Genomic DNA, 16,559 nt, shown 5'->3' with positions numbered 1-16,559 from the left:
ACAGGTCTCTCGCCTCTTTGGTTAGTTTATTCCTAGGTATCTTATGGGTTTTGGTGCAATTGTAAATGGGATTGATCACTTGATTTCTATTTCTGCTGCTTCATTGTTGTTTACAGAAATGCAACAGATTTCTGTACATTGATTTTGTATCCTGTGACTTTACTGAATTCATTTATCAGCTCTAGCAGTTTTTGGTGGAGTCTTTTGGATTTATGTATACAGTATCATGTCTTCTGTAAAAAGTGACAGTTTTACTTCTTCCTTGCTGATTTGGATTCCTTTTATTTCTTTCTGTTGTCTGATTGGTGGCTAGGCTTTCCAGTACTGTGTTAAATAACAGTCCTGAGAGTGGACATCCCTGTCTTGTTCCTGACCGTAGAGGAAAAGCTCTCAGTTTTTTCCCATTGAGGATGGTATTAGCTGTGGGTCTTTTGTATATGACATTCACGATATTGAGGGATGTTCCATCTATCCCTACTTTGTTGAGGGGTTTTATCATGAATAGATGCAGTACTTTGTCAAATGCTTTTTCTGCATCTATTGAAAGGATCATGTGGTTCTTTTCTTTTATTAATGTGGTGTATCATTTTGATAGATTTGCAAATATTGAACCCCCTTGCAACCTAGGAATAAACCCCACTTGATTGTGGTGAATGATTCTTTTAATGTATTGTTGGATTCAATTTGCTAGTATTTTACTAAGAATTTTTGCATCCATGTTTATCAGGGATATTGGCCTGGAGTTCTCTTTTTTAGGGGAGTCTTTATCTGGTTTTGGTATCAAGTCTATTCATCCCTGATTTTACCACAACCTATAACAGACTTGGGAAGGTAGGAATATTGTACACTAAACAAATAGCCTAAGATTGATCAACATACCATGATTTGTGTTCAGTAAGTGGTAGATTGTCTGGAAGAATTAGGTCTAAGGAGTATCATGCCTAGCAAAGGAAAATAAGAAAACATCTTTCTCTCCAAGATGATTTTTTCCTATTACATATAAAAAAAGATTATAAGGGAATACTAAGAACAATTATATGCCAACAAAATAGATAACCTAGATGAAATGGACAATTCCTAGAAACACACAAACTAGTGATACTGACTCAAGAAGACATGGAATACCTGAACAAACCTATAGCGATAAAGTGATAGAATTTGTAAGAAAATGATTATACCTGTGACCACGTGGGAAATGCCTCAGAAATGCAAGGCTGGTTCAAAATACAAAAATAAATTAATATAACCTATATTAAGAAGATTAAGGGGGAAAACCCATATGACTGTTGATTTTCTGTTGATACAGAAAAATTGATGCAGAGAAAGCATGACAAAGTCCAACACCCTTTCACATTAAAAAACACTGAACAAATGAGTTCTTTCTAATTTTCTTTTTCAGAGATTTTCTGCATCTTTTTACATGTATATTTTTCCACATGATCTAAGGGATCAGGTTGTCTAGTTCAAAAAACAATCAAATAAAGAAACCATATAAGTATATTTGTTGGGATCCAATTTTTTTCCAATAGGAAAAATTGATATCTTCATAAATTATTTTCTGAAAATTATTATCATGAAATATCATACATACAGCATATTTTAACATATACAGTAATAATAATAATAACAAATCAACATTCATTTACCCAACCCTAGAGATACAACTAGGAGTATTACTTTTATTATTGTTATTTATTTACTTTTAATTGTGGTAAAATTCACATAGCATAATATTTACCATATCAACCATTTTTCCCAACTTTATTAAGGTATAATGAACACATAAAATTACATATATTTAAAGTGTACAACTTGATGATTTAATGTACATATACATTGTAAAATGATTGCTACAATCAAGTTAATGAACACATCACCTCACAATGGCCTTATTTTTTTTTTTTTGGTAAGCATGCTTAAGATCTATTCTCTTAGCAAGTTTCAAGGACACAATACAGTATTATAACTATAGTCACCATGCTGTACATTAGATCCTCAGAACTTATTCATCTTATAACCCTATGTACCCTTATTTTTAAAGATTTTATTTATTTATTTGACAGAGAGAGACAGCCAGCGAGAGAGGGAACACAAGCAGGGGGAGTGGGAGAGGAAGAAGCAGGCTCCCAGGAGAGGAGCCTGACGTGGGGCTCGATCCCGGGATTCCGGGATTCCGGGATCACGCCCTGAGCCGAAGGCAGACGCTTAACAACTGCACCACCCAGGCGCCCCTAACCCTATGTACCCTTTGACCAATATCTCCCCATATGCCCCACCTCCCAGCCACTGCTAACCATCATTCTACTATTTGTTTCTGTGAGTTTACCTTTTTTTTTTTTTTTTAAGATTCCACATATAAGATGATACCACACAGTATTTGTCTTTCTCTTTCTGGCTTTTTCACTTAGTATAATACCCTCCAGTTTCATCCATGTTGACACAAATAGCAGAATTTCCTTATTTTTCATGACCAAATAATATTCACATTTTCCTTTTTTATTATTAAAGTATAATGGATATACAATAATATATTAGTTTCAGGTGTACAACACATTAGTTTGACAATTCTGTACACTGCTCAGTGTTACACAATAAGTGTAGTCACCATCTATCTCTATACCATGTTATTACAATATCAATGACTATATTCTTTATGCTGTAATTTTCATGTCCATGGCCCACATTTTCTTCATCCATGCAACAGTTAGGTTGTTTCAATGTCTTGGCTACTGTGAATAATGCTGAAGTGAACATGGGGATGCAGATATCTTTTTGAGATCCTGTTTTCATTTCCTTTGGATATACGTTGCAAAGTGGGATTGCTGCATCACATGGTAGTTTTACTTTAAATTTTTTTGAAAAAAATGGCTGTATCAATTTACATTTCTACCAGTGTACAAGGGTTCCATTTTCTCCACATCCTTGCCAAAACTTGTTATTTTTTTTCTTTTTCATATTAGCAATTCTAACTGTGAGATAATATTTCATTGTGGTTTTGATTTGCATTTCCGTGATGCTTAGTGATATTGAGCACCCTTTCTTATATACCTGGTAGCCATTTGTATATCTTTGGAAAGATATCTATTTAGGTCCTTTATCCATTTTTCAATCAGGTTAGTTTTCACTAATTGTATAAATGTTTTATATTTTTGGATATTTACCCTTTATCAGATACATAGTGTGCAAATATTTTTTCCCATTTTGTAGGTTGCCTTTTTGTTTTGTTGAACCTTGTTAAATTTGCCCTTATGTGTCTGGGTTATTTCACTTAGCATAATGTCTTCAGGGTTCATCCATATTATAGTATGTGTCAGAATTTCCTTCCTTGTTAAAGCTGAATAATATTCCATAGTATGTATATACCACATTTTGTTTATTCATTCATCTGTTGATGGGCACTTATGTTGCTTCCAGTTCTTGGGTAATGTGAACAATATCGCTGTGAATTATATATGCTACATACAAATATTTCTTCAGGACTCTACTTTCAATTAGTTTGGATATATCCCCAAAAGTGGAATTGCCGGATCATACGGTAATATTATTTTTAATTTTTTGAGGAGATGCCACACTCGATTTTTATTTTTATTTTATCTTTGCAAAGTTTTTATCTTTATCTTCAAAGCCCAGGAAATCACTACCTCAGAGCAAGATATTTCATCACCAGTATATGTAGAGAACGTTCTTCATTTTAGGCATTCACTGAATTAAAAACTGAATCACTGCTACCCTCAAATAATACATCATCCTCATCTCTAGCGTCAATGACATTATTATTTCCACAACAGTGCACAAAATTTTCACTGCTCATCATTAATTCCTTTTATCTGACCCAGCATCTGATATCATTTCTCTCTTCTTGAAGAACATCCTTTAGAACTTCCTTTATTTTTTGAGATTTTATATTTTTTATTTATTTATTTATTTATTTATTTATTTATTTATTTATTTGACAGAGAGAGAAATTGAGCACAAGCAGGGGAGGGGGAGAGGGAGAGGGAGAAGCAGGCTCCCCGTGGAGCAGGGAGATCCACGCAAGGGCTTGATCCCAGGACCCTGGGATCATGACCTGAGCCAAAGGCAGATGCTTAACTGACTGAGCCACCCAGGTGCCCCTAGAACTTCCTTTAGTTCCAGTCTTCTGGTGGCAAAATCTTTCATTTTTTGTTTGACTGGAAATGTCCATTTTTATCTTATCCCTACTATTTTTGTCATACCCAATCATTTAATTACTTTTCATCCACATTTTTATTATGAAAAAATTCAAACACAGAAAAGCTGAAAGAGTAATACAGTGTACTCTATATACACACTATGCAGATTCAACAAATGTTAACATCTTGTCAATTTGATTTAATGTCTCTGTTCGTGTGTGTGTGTGTGTGTGTGTGTGTGTATGCATGTGCATGTATAAAATCCCTGAGGAATTCATAGAAACAGAAAGTAAAATGGTGTTTACCAGGGACTGAGGAGGGGGGGAAATGAAGAGTTCTTGTTTAGTGGGTATGGAATTTCAGTTTTGTAAGATGAAAAACTTCTAACCGGATTATGTGTTTTTATCCATACTTTCAATCTCTGCAAATATACTTAACACTACTGAATTAAACACTTAAAGATGATTAAGATGGCAAATTTTTATCACGATTTAAAAAAAAAAAACCTAGAAAAGTTTTTTTGTGAATATCTAAAGCACAACCAAAATACATGGCTCTACAAATATATGGCAAGAAGGAGAAGTGGGGGAAAATATGATACTGGACCAGTCATCTTATCAATCACAAAGTTAAGTCTTCCAACATAGTTTCAGATGGTCTAACTTGTACTCTGTTGTGAATATAGTGGCTTTGAGTCACCTGCATTTAAAATGGAGCAGTGGTCTAATAAGTTATAATGGAAGGGAGTATTTTACTTCTGGTTCACTCTGATCCCTGGAGTGCAGCTTTTTGAGGCCTGTGCTGCTCCTGGCTGTGTTTGCCCTCAAAACTATTCTACTTTTCCTGGCTCCCAGCCTCTTGAGGAAAAACCTCCGTGGTTGGGAGGAAGAAAGACTCTAGGGCATTTCTCTGTACTTCGGGCAGCTTCTCTGGCAGTGGCTCATTTCTCTACCTTCATTTCTCTATACATTGGCCAATAAGATATAACTGTTAAGCGTCTGCCTTCAGCTCACGTCATAATCTCAGGGTCCTGGGATGGAGCCCCATGATTGGCTCCCTGCTCAGCAGGGAGTCTGCTTCTCCCTCGGCCCCTCCCCCCGCTCGTACTCTCTCTCTTTCAAATAAATAAATAAAATGTTTTTTTTTAAGTTTTAAAAAATTTAAAAAATAAAGTCTATTTTGGCTGATATTAGTATAGTCACCTCTGCTCTTTTTTGGTTACAATTTGCATGGAATATCTTTTTTTAAAATAATTTTTATTTTGTTATATTAGTCACCATACAGTACATCCCCAGTTTGCATGGAATATCTTTTTCCATGCTTTCACTTTCAATGTATTTGTGTCTTTGTACCTAAAATGAGTCTCTTGTAATAACAAACTGATGGTTACCAGAGGAAAGGGGAGTGGGGGAATGGGTTAAATAAGTGATGGGAATTAAGAAGCTCACTTCTGATAAGCACTGGGTAATGTATAGAATTGTTGAATCACTATATTGTACACGTGAAACTTGCATATATATATATATACACAGTTTGTTAACTTACTGAAATTAAAAATAAAACTTTTAAATAAAGAAATAAGATGAATCTCTTATAGACAGTATATAGTTGGATTGTGTGTTTTTATCCATTCTTTCAATATCTGTCTTTTGACAAAACTTAAACCACTTACACTTAAGGTAATTACTGATAAAGAGGGACTTCTGTCATTTTACAATCTGTTTTCTATATGTCTTATAGTTTTTGTCCCTCATTGCCTGCATTACTGCCTTATTTCATGTTTTTAAAGTTTGATCCCTTAGAGTTCATCTTACTTGGAATTTATTGAGCATCTTGGATGTTTATATTCATGTCTTTCGTCAAATTTGGGAAGTTTCTAGCCATTATTTCTTTAAATGTTCTCTTTGCTCCTTTCCTCTCTCTTCTCCCTCTGGGACTGCCACAATGTGTATGTTGAGCTTCTTGATAGTAGCCCACAGGTCCCTTCAGCTCATGTTCACTTTTCATTGTTTTTTTTTTTCTGTTCATCAAATGCAATACTTTCCATTGCCTTATCTTGAAGTTTGCTGATTCTTTTTTTATGCCAGTTCAAATCTGCCTTTGAATCCCTCTGGTGAATTTTTTAATTTAGTTATTGTGCTTTTCAGCTCCAGAATTTCTTTTTGGTTTCTTTTTAGAATTTCTCTCCTTATTGATATTTCCATTTTGTCCATTCATTATTCTTATGACTCTCTCCACATCTTCCTTTAATTAATTGAACAGCTTTAAGAATGATGCTTAAAGTATTTTTCTAGTAGATTTGTCATCAAATATGTTTCAGGGACAATTTCTGTTGGGTTTTTTTTTTCCCTTTGAATGGGTCATACTTCTTTTCTTTATATGTCTTGTGATTTTTTTTTGTTGAAAACTAGACATTTGGGGGCGCCTGGGTGGCACAGTGGTTAAGCGTCTGCCTTCGGCTCAGGGCGTGATCCCGGCGTTGTGGGATCGAGCCCCACATCAGGCTCCTCCGCTGTGAGCCTGCTTCTTCCTCTCCCACTCCCCCTGCTGTGTTCCCTCTCACGCTGGCTGTCTCTATCTCTGTTAAATAAATAAAATCTTTAAAAAAAAAAAATTAAAAAAAAAAGAAAAGAAAACTAGACATTTGAATCTAATAATGTGATAATTCTGGAAATCAGATTCTCCACCTTACACAGGGTTTGCTGTCTTTTGCTATGATGATGATGATGATGATGTTGTTTTAGGCTGTTTCTTTTTTTTTTTAAGATTTTATTTATTTATTCGACAGAGATAGAGACAGCCAGCGAGAGAGGGAACACAAGCAGGGGGAGTGGGAGAGGAAGAAGCAGGCTCATAGCAGAGGAGCCTGATGTGGGGCTCGATCCCAGAACGCCGGGAACACGCCCTGAGCCGAACGCAGACGCTTAACCGCTGTGCCACCCAGGCGCCCCAGTTTTAGGCTGTTTCTATGCTGAGGTTCAGGCTGTGGTAGAAACTTAAGGTCCTCTCGGGTCTTTTTTGAGACTTTCTGTGGGCATGCATGCTCACTTTCTAATTTCCCCATATATATAGGTGTTTTTAAATGTCCTTATCTCTAATGTCTGGCTCTCAAAAGGGGTAAAAGAGAGAAATCAAGCGGGGGAGGGGGGAACGGGCACCAGTCCTTTAAATCCACTTGGAGTCACTTCAGCCAAAGTGGGTGGAGTTTGCAACAATGCGGGAAGATGCAACAACAATGGGCTCTGCTTTTTTGTTGTACCTCCGTGATTGGAAGCAACAGTTGATGATCAGAAAGCAGTTGATGATCAGAAGGCAGATCCCTGATATTTGGAGAACACGGTCCTTTCTGCCTACCATGGCTCTTGCAAGCTGTGTGCAAGCTGATCCAGGAACACATGCGCAGCTGCCTGCCTGTGGCTGGGGCTGGGAAATGGGTGGCTGCTACTGTGTTAAGAGCTGAAATTGATCAAAATTAACTTCAATTTGCCATGCAAGCCTTCCCCTGGAAGTTTTGATCTTTCAATACACTCCTGAATTCCAAAATAGTTACATCAGACAGTTTCTGCCTGTGCAATTGTCGAGGGGGGAAGGCAGATTCCTGAGGCTTCCTACCCCACCATCTTCCCAGAATCCTCTCACCCAGGAGCCCTAATTTTTAATACACTTTATTTTTTGGAACAGTTTAGACTTACTAGAAAAATGGAGAAGATAGTATAGGGAGTTACAATATACATTGCACGAAGTTTCCCCTTTTATTAACAGTTTTTATCAGTATGGTACATTTGCTACAATTAATGAACCAATATTGATACCTAATTATTAGCTAACATCCATAATTCATTCAGATTTCCTTACTTTTTAACTAATGCCTTTTCTGTTCCAGGATTCCATCCAAAATATCTCATTCCATTTAGTTGTCATGTCTCCTTAAACTCCTCTTGGCTGTGATCATTTTGATGCTTCCCTCATTTTTGATGACCTTGACAGTTTTGTGGAATATTAGTCATTTATTTTATAGTAATCCTCTCTCTGAATTTGTCTGATGTCTTTCTCATGATTAGACTAGGGTTACATGTTCAGAGGAGAAAAATTGCCAGGTAAAGTGTCATTTTAATCACATTATATAAAGGTTACATACCTCAATATCACTCATCATCAAGGAAATACAAACCAATGAGATACCATCTTACACCTGTCAGAATGGCTAAAATCAAAAACACAAGAAATAACAAGTGTTGGCAAGGATGTGGAGAAAAAGGAACTGTTGTGCGCTGTTGGTGGGAATGCAAACTGGTGCAGCCACTCTGGAAAACAGTAGGGAGATTCCTCAAAGAGTTAAAAATAGAACTACCTTACAATCTGGCAATCACACTACTGGGTATTTACCCCCAAAATACAAAAACACTAATTCAAAGGGATACATGAACCCCCATGTTTATTGCAGCATTACTTATAATAGCCAAATTATGGGAGCAGTCCAAGTGTCCGTCAATAGGCAAATGGAGAAAAAAGATGTGGTGCATTACTCAGCCATAAAAAGGAATGAAATCTAGCCATTTGCAATGACATGAATGGAACTAGAGAGTATAATGCTAAGCATAATAAGTTAGTCAGAGAAAGACAAATACCATATGATTTCGCTCATATGTGGAATTTAAGAGAGAAAACAAATGAGCAAAAGAAAAATAAAAGAGAGGAAGGCAAACCAAGAAACACTCTAAACTATAGAGAACAAACTGATGGTTACCAGAGGGGAAATGGGTGGGAGGACAGATGAAATAGGTGATGGGAATTAAAGAATATACTTACCACGATGAGCCCAGAGTAATGTACGGAATTGTTGAATCACCACATTGTACACCTGAAACTAATATAACACTGTATGCTAACTATACTGGAATTAAAATTAAAAACTTAATTAAAAATGAGTATATACTGTCAACATTATTTGTGACTGTGCATGTTGAAATCGATCACCTATTTTAGGTAGTGTTTGTCAGGTTTTTCTGCTGTGAAGTCCTATTTTTTAAAATTAAACTTTTCATTTTAAAACAATCACAGATTTACATATAGGTGTTAGAAGTAATACATAAATAGCCCGTGTACCCAGTTTTCCCCAATGGTAACAATTTATAATACAATAGTACAATATCACAACCAAGAAACTGGCATTGATACAGTCAAAACTCAGACATTTCCATCACCCTTAGTAACCTTTATGTAATTCTTCTATAGCCACACCCACTTCCTTCTCACTCTCACTCACTCCTTAACTCTGGATGGTCACTAATCTGTTCTCCATTTCTATAATCATATGATTTCACAAATGTTACATATATGGCATCATACAGTATATGCTCTTTTGGTATTGGCCTTTTTCACTCAATAATATTTCTCTAGACATTCATCTACATTTTTTATGAATTGATAGTTTATTCTTTTTATTTTGAGTAATAATCCATATGGCTATACCACATTTTAACCACACACTCATTAAAGGGAAGCTGCATTGTTTCCAGTTTTTGGCAAATAAATCTGCTATAAACATTTGTGTACAGGTTTTTTTTTTAAATCTATTTGACAGAGAGACAGAGAGAGAGCACAAGCATGGGCAGCGGCAGAGGGAGAGGGAGAAGCAGGCCCTGCACGGAGCAGGGAGCCCAATGCAGGGCTCGATCCCAGGACTCTGGGACCACGACCCAACCTGAAGGCAGATGCGAACCAACTGAGCCACCCAGGCGCCCCTGTGTACAGGTTTTTATGTGAATAGAAGTTTATTCATTATTCTGGTTACATGCCCTAGAGTGCAATTGCTCGGTTATATGGTGGTTGCATGTGTACTTTCTAAAGAAGCTGCCAAACTATTTTCAAGAGTGGCTGTACCATTTTACATTCCTACTGACAATGTATGAATAATTCAATTTCTCTACATTGTTGCCAACATTTGATGTCACTCTTTTTTTATTTTAGCAATCCTGATAAGTATGTTGTGATATCTTACTGTGGCTTTAACTTGCATTTTCCTAGTAGATAACGATGTTGAAAATCTTAATGTTTCTTTATTTGACATCTATATGTTTTCTTTAGTGAAAAGTCTCTTCGTGTGTTTTACCCCATTTTATAATCGAATTGTTCGAATTTGCAACTGTTGAGTTTTGAGTGTTGTTTTATATATTCTAAATAACAGTTCTTTCTTGGATATGTGATTTACACATATTTTCTACAATTCTGCAGCTTGTCTTTTCATTCTGTCAGTTGAGTATTTCAGAGCAAAAGTTTTGAAATTTGATGATGTCCAATTTATCAATTTTTCCTTGGGCTGTGTTTTTTTGTTGTGCTTAGGAACTCATTACTTACCCATAGATCCCAAAGATTTTTTTTTCCTAAACGTTGTATAGGTTACATTTTACAATTAAGTGTGTGATTGTTTTTAGTTGATTTTTATGTAAGATTCCTTTTTTTAAAACTCCATTAAACTGATTTTATACCTTTATCACAGTTCAGTTGGACATATTTGTAAGAATTTACCTCAGTGTTTTCTATTCTGTTACATTTATCTACACATGTAGATCTATATCTCCACCTATACCATTCTGTCTTGATTACTATGGCAATTAAGTAACTCTTGAAATTGGATAGAACGATTCCTCCCACTTTATTCTTGTTTTTCAAAATTGCTTTAGCTGTTCTATTTCCTTTGCCTTTGCCTGGACGTGAATAGTATATATACAAAAAGTTTTGCTGAGATTTTTATAAGATTTGCATTAACTTGTCTCTCCATTTATTCAGATCTTTGTTTTATTTCATCAGCATTTTGTACCTTTCAGCATACAATTATTGTACATATTTTATTAAATTGACACTTAGGTATTTCTCTTTTTGAGTATAATTTGCATTGCATTTTTAGTTTCAGTATTCATTGCTAGTATATGAAAATACAATCGATTTTTATGTTTTTCTTCTGTCCTGCAACCTTGTTGAAATTATTAGTTCTAGGAGGGGTTTTTTGGTGATTACTTGGGATTTTCTATATAGACAGTCATGTCATCTGCCAATAGGAAGAATTTTAGTTCTTCCTCTCCAATTCGTATGCCTTCCGTTTCCCATTATTACCTTATTGCACTAACTGGGACTTCCCTCACTATGTTGAATAGAAGTGGTGAGAGTCGATATCCTTGCCAGTTTCCTGATCTCCAAAGAAAAGCATTCTGTCTCTCACTATTAAATATGTTAACTGTAGTTTTTTGTAGATGTACTTTATCATGTTGAGGAAGTTCCCCTCTATTCCTGTTTTTCTGAGAGTTTATATCATGAATGAATGTTGGATTTTATCAAAGGCCTTTCCTGCATCAATTTACATGATTCTGTGGTTTTTCTTCTTTAGCTTATTAATACATTGGCTTGCATTTATTGATTTTTGAATACCGAACCAGCCTTGCAGCCTTGGGAAAAAATTTCATTTGGTTATGATATGTAATTCTTTTAATATATTGCTGAATTTTATTTGCTAATATTTTGTCAAGGATTTTTGCATTTATATTCATAAGGGATATTGATCTGTAGTTTTCTTTTTTGTACTATCATTGTCTAACTTTTCTATTAAGGTAACTCTAGTTTTATAAAATGTATTGAGAAATGTTCCTTCCTCTTCTATTTTCTATCTTTCTAGGCTGCCTCCCTTCTGCACCTTTGGCTAGTGAAAGTAGGCTTTTCTTGAGGCTTTTTATTGGTGTGAATTGGTATGAATTCTTTCTTAAAAGTTTGATAGAATTTTACAGTGAAATCATATGGGCCTGGAGATTTTTTGAGGGGGGATATTTAATTACTAGTTCAATTTCCTTAATGGCTGCAGAGCTAGTCACATTATCCATTTAATATTGGGTGAGCTGTGATAGCTTGTGTTTTTCAAAGAATTGGTCCATTTCATCTAAGTTGTCCAGTTTATGTGTGTAGAGTTGTTTATCGTAATCTTTATTATTTCTTTGATGTCTGCAGGCTTGGTAGTGATATCCCTTATTTCATTCCCGAAGTTGGTGATTTCTCTCCCCTCTTTTTTTTTTTTTTTTCTTGGTTAGTTTTGCTGGAGGTTTATCAATTTTTAAAATCTTTTCAAAAAGCCACTTTGTTACTGCTGGGCTTTCTCTGGACAGTTCTCCAACTGAGGTGTTGGAGTACTTTGTTGCAGCTTTATCAGGGTGTAAGTCTAGTCTCCCCATTAGGCTTTTGCTGGTGGGGGTGGGGCCATAGTTTTACTTGTGATATTTGGCTGAAGTAAAGCAGTTATTGTCCAAAAGTTTTCTAAGTTTCTAGGCTGCTTCTTTCATGGCCATTTAGCTAGTGAAAGCTTTTATTTCTGTGCCTGTTAAAATTTCTTCAGCTTCAAGTCCAGGATATAGGAGGCAAAAAGAAAACCCAGGAAACTCACTGCAGTGTAGTTCTTTGATCCAAAGGCCCTTACCCATCTTTTTCTCTCTACCTTTCAGAGTCTTTTTATGTTTGTTTTATAATGTTCAAGGTTTTTATTGCACTGAATGGAAATAGGTAAAAGTGCATTTGTTCAATCTTCTTCTCCATTAACCCTATTTTAAGTTATTTTGAAGAGATGTTTTGTTATTTTGTTTTTAAATTAGAAACTTGAATTTGATAAAATGCCTTTTTATCCTCTATTGATATAACGTGCTTCCCTGTTTGTATCTACAAATACTGAGGAGAATATAAACAGCTTTAATTAAACTTCTCTGGGGAATGTCGTATAGTTGTTTACCACTATCCCCAAGCATACAGCAAAGGTTTAGACTCAAGCGACTAGAGGGGCCTGGCAGGTAAAGTTAATGAGAAAGGAGTGCCTGTTGGGGTTTTTGTAAGATTATGGGGAATAGTGGGTGCTGGAGTCAGAGGAGGAACATGTGACTTGTCAATAGGGAGAAAATGCTACTCACCTTCATCTGAAAGCTTCCACGCAGAAATGGGTGACTACTGCTTTCTGATCTTTGTTTTATGTTCCAGAGAGACCAAAAATAAGAATGTCTATGAAAAATGGTGCAATTTTTAAATGTTGGCATCTATTTCATGAATATTGTTAAACAATGTGGAGGTCAGACTAAATATAGTATGGACCTGATTCAGTAAAAGGGCCACCATTTTGTAACTTCTGATACAGGGATACTAATGAGTCAAAATAAGGCTTCCTTTCTTCTTGAACTAGAAAAAACTGCCTAGAAGGAATGTAGAGGGGACTTAAATGCTGAGTGTGTTCTTTATAAAGGGACATAGTGTATTTTCCCCCTCCAACTCTGGGCCAAACTCCTAAGGACATGGGAAATGAAACTCCAGATTGTTTGGGGGGATTCAAATGCAGAGATCTGTGTTCCTCTTTTCCTAGAGCTCAGCACTGTGATGAGACTCGAGAATTTGTTTGGCTCAGAGTGATGTAGGGGTTTAATATTGTGTCTTGGCAGATTGAACTGAGATTGCCTCACTTAGGGGCTGGGAGTGTACCTGAGGTTATCTTGTTGCAACAGCACACAATGGCAGAATCAATTTCTAGGAACCCAAGAGGGTCACAGAAGTTGAAACTCAGCTGCATTGAAGGGATCTTTTAGATGGGAATAAAGAATTACACATGAAGTTTTATGGAGGTTCATAAAAGAATGTGGCTTCAGTTATAAAATCAGTTACATTTCTTTGACCTCATGTGTTTATAGACCAAAAATTGTACCCTCTACACTATCTTTTCTAATATAAATTCTATCACATCCTAGGTTTGACATGTAGTTATTATTTTCCAAACCATTTTTTCATTACAACTTCAATTATGGTTACCTCCCCCATCCCAGGTTTTATTTGGAATTTAAATCCTACTTTATAGACTTAGAATTTATATTCTACTTTATAGACTTCAGTTGTTTTTCAGATTTGATTTTTAAAAATAGATTCCAGCATTTGAAACTGAACATTTTTATATCTGTGACAACACATTTTTTCAGAAAATCCTAAATATAAATATAATTTTCCTATCTATGAAAATGGGTATTTTTTAAATTGTCAAAGTCCCAATCAATGTTTAATGTTAATGTTTATACTTTTCTTAGATTTTAAAAAATATGTAAGTCCAAACTTTGCCATATGTTTATGTCAACCATTTGCTGTGAAGGTTTTTTTGTTCGTTTCTCATTGCCCTCTCTCTCAAAGCTACTTACATACATTGTACACATTTTCTGGTTTATTTTCATTAAACTGTACACTCTAGGTAGGGTCAGATAGAGATGTCTTTCAACATTATTTAAAAACTAATGAGATCAGATAATTCAAAACAGTCAATATATAATAAAGTTGAAATTACTTTGACAAAGTCATAGACATTTTTAGAATCAGCTTTATTTATCAACGAATCTCTGAGGAAATGTCATTTCCTCAGGGCACCTTGTGTATCTAAGAACCGCGTGTCTCCTTCCCAGTATATTCTATCCTTTTACCTGGTGTTCTTTTTCTCTATAGCAATTTATCTTCACTGACATTCTGTGTTATTCGTTAATAGATTCTAGGCCTGTGTTCTCAAACCTGATGTGATTTGTTCACTGATATATCCCCAATTCCTGCAGCGGTGGCTGGCATACAGTAACAGTTAGTTGGATGTTAAATCAAAGTACAGAGAACCAAAAATTGTCTAATGTCTAGAATGATTGTCCAGTAATGTTTCACCAGTGACACAGAAACACATTAATTACAGTATAAGACATCTAAAAGTGAACAACTTCTTTTGAGATTTTTTTCCCAGCCCTTTCGTTCTTCAACATGGTAATCGAAGCTCACTGGCCTGGGAGTAGCCTCCATCTATCAACTTCTGGTCAGTGAAGAGATTTCAGAGAAAATAATACAATTATCAATCAGCAAAAGGCGGGGAGTGGGGGCGACACAAAGGGGAAAAACTAAGCGGTAGCCTCCATGGGGCATTCCCGGGCCAGATGTCCGGACTCGCCACAGCGGTAGCAGTTGACTTCACTCGTTTTGCTGCAGTTGATGGCCACGTGGCCGGTCTCGCCACACCGGTAGCACCTGACCTGGGTGCAGTCTTTCTGAATGTGGCCGTATTCACCGCAAGAGTAGCACTTCGGCTCTTCCCGACGATCACAATCACGAGCCAAGTGGCCTGGTCTTCCACAAGTGTAACAGCACTGCTCTCTCTCTCTCTTCGGCTCCATACAGTCTTTAGCGATGTGGCCACTTTTCCCACAGTTGTAGCAGACGGCCTCAGGAAAGTCACAGTTCTTAGCATGATGGCCAGACTCACCACAGCGGTAACAGATGTCAGGTAGGTTGGTGGAACTGCACGGAGAATCTCTGCCGCGGCCTCTAGCTCCGCGCCCTCGACTCCCTCCTGCTGTAGGGCATCCCCAGGCCCAGTGGCCAGACCGTCCACACTTGAAACATTCGTTACTGCTCATGGCGGCGGTGAGATCTTAGGGTGAGCCGGCCCACCACTGCCCCGGAGGCTCCGACGCACCTCCCCTTACGGCGGCTTAGAGACAAGTGGCCGTTTTTCTCTAGGGGCCTCGGTAACGTCACACAAGGTTTGCGCACGGCCCCAATTATGTGTCACAGGCATTCCAGCGGCCCTTCTCCCCGCCCCCCCCCCGCCCCACTTTCCTTCCATCCTTGAAGTCAAAAGCATGGCTGAGTGTTGGTGTTTTCTGTTGTTGTTCTTTTTTTTAAATAAACACTTGGATCTTTACGTTTGTTGGAATCCTTCCCCGTTCAGAAAATACACCCTACAAGATTTCTTATAATTAAGAATTAGATCTTTGTGATCTAGTAGATGACATTTTTATGGACATAGGAAATATATGTATGAGATGTATCTAATCCAGTAAATGAAAGAAACAAATTATAACAAATTAGACCAACCACCTTTTTGTTTTAAAAAATAAAATACAAATGTTCACAAAGATATAAGATACATAGGGTAGAAAAAAATCTTTAAAATGCCACAGTGAGGGGCACCTGGGTGGCTCAGACTGTTAAGTGTCTGCCTTTGGCTCAGGTCATGATCACAGGGTTTCTGGATCGAGGCCCCAGTCCAGCTCCCTGCTTGGTGGGGAATCTGCTTCTCCCTCTGCTTCTCCCCCTGCCTGGTGCTCTCTGTCAAATAAATAAATAAAATCTTTAAAAAAATAAATAAAATGCCACAGTGAGACTTATAATCTTGCATATTTTATTGAAGGAATTCTAGTTTTCAAGATAATCACCACCATTTAAGTTATAAAACATAACAGGATTGAAGCAGTCAGTATAAAGAACACATTATCACTTGAAAAATAAATTATAAAACCGTAATTTAAATATTGGACACATTTCCTCTCTGTTGTTTTCCAAATTGTTTATATCTTATATAAACTGCATAAAGAT

General features: G+C 36.5%; 1 protein-coding gene across 1 annotated transcript; it reads right to left on the bottom strand.

The window, feature by feature from the left end:
• Positions 1 to 15,082: 15,082 nt before the first annotated feature.
• On the bottom strand, positions 15,083 to 15,598 carry ZCCHC13 (zinc finger CCHC-type containing 13). The gene has a single exon (XM_026487182.3). The coding sequence runs from the start codon at positions 15,596 to 15,598 to the stop codon at positions 15,083 to 15,085; it is 516 nt and encodes a 171-aa protein (XP_026342967.1).
• Between the last annotated feature and the right edge of the window lie 961 nt (positions 15,599 to 16,559).

Source organism: Ursus arctos, chromosome X (assembly GCF_023065955.2).
Source record: "Ursus arctos isolate Adak ecotype North America chromosome X, UrsArc2.0, whole genome shotgun sequence".
Classification (NCBI taxonomy): domain Eukaryota; kingdom Metazoa; phylum Chordata; class Mammalia; order Carnivora; family Ursidae; genus Ursus; species Ursus arctos.
The sequence above is the reverse complement of the archived record's forward strand: the minus strand, read 5'-3'. Positions and strand labels throughout refer to the sequence as shown.

Coding starts and splice junctions, on each gene's coding strand:
- ZCCHC13 (XM_026487182.3), bottom strand. CDS start 15,598: ATGAGCAGTAACGAATGTTTCAAGTGTGGACGGTCTGGCCACTGGGCC.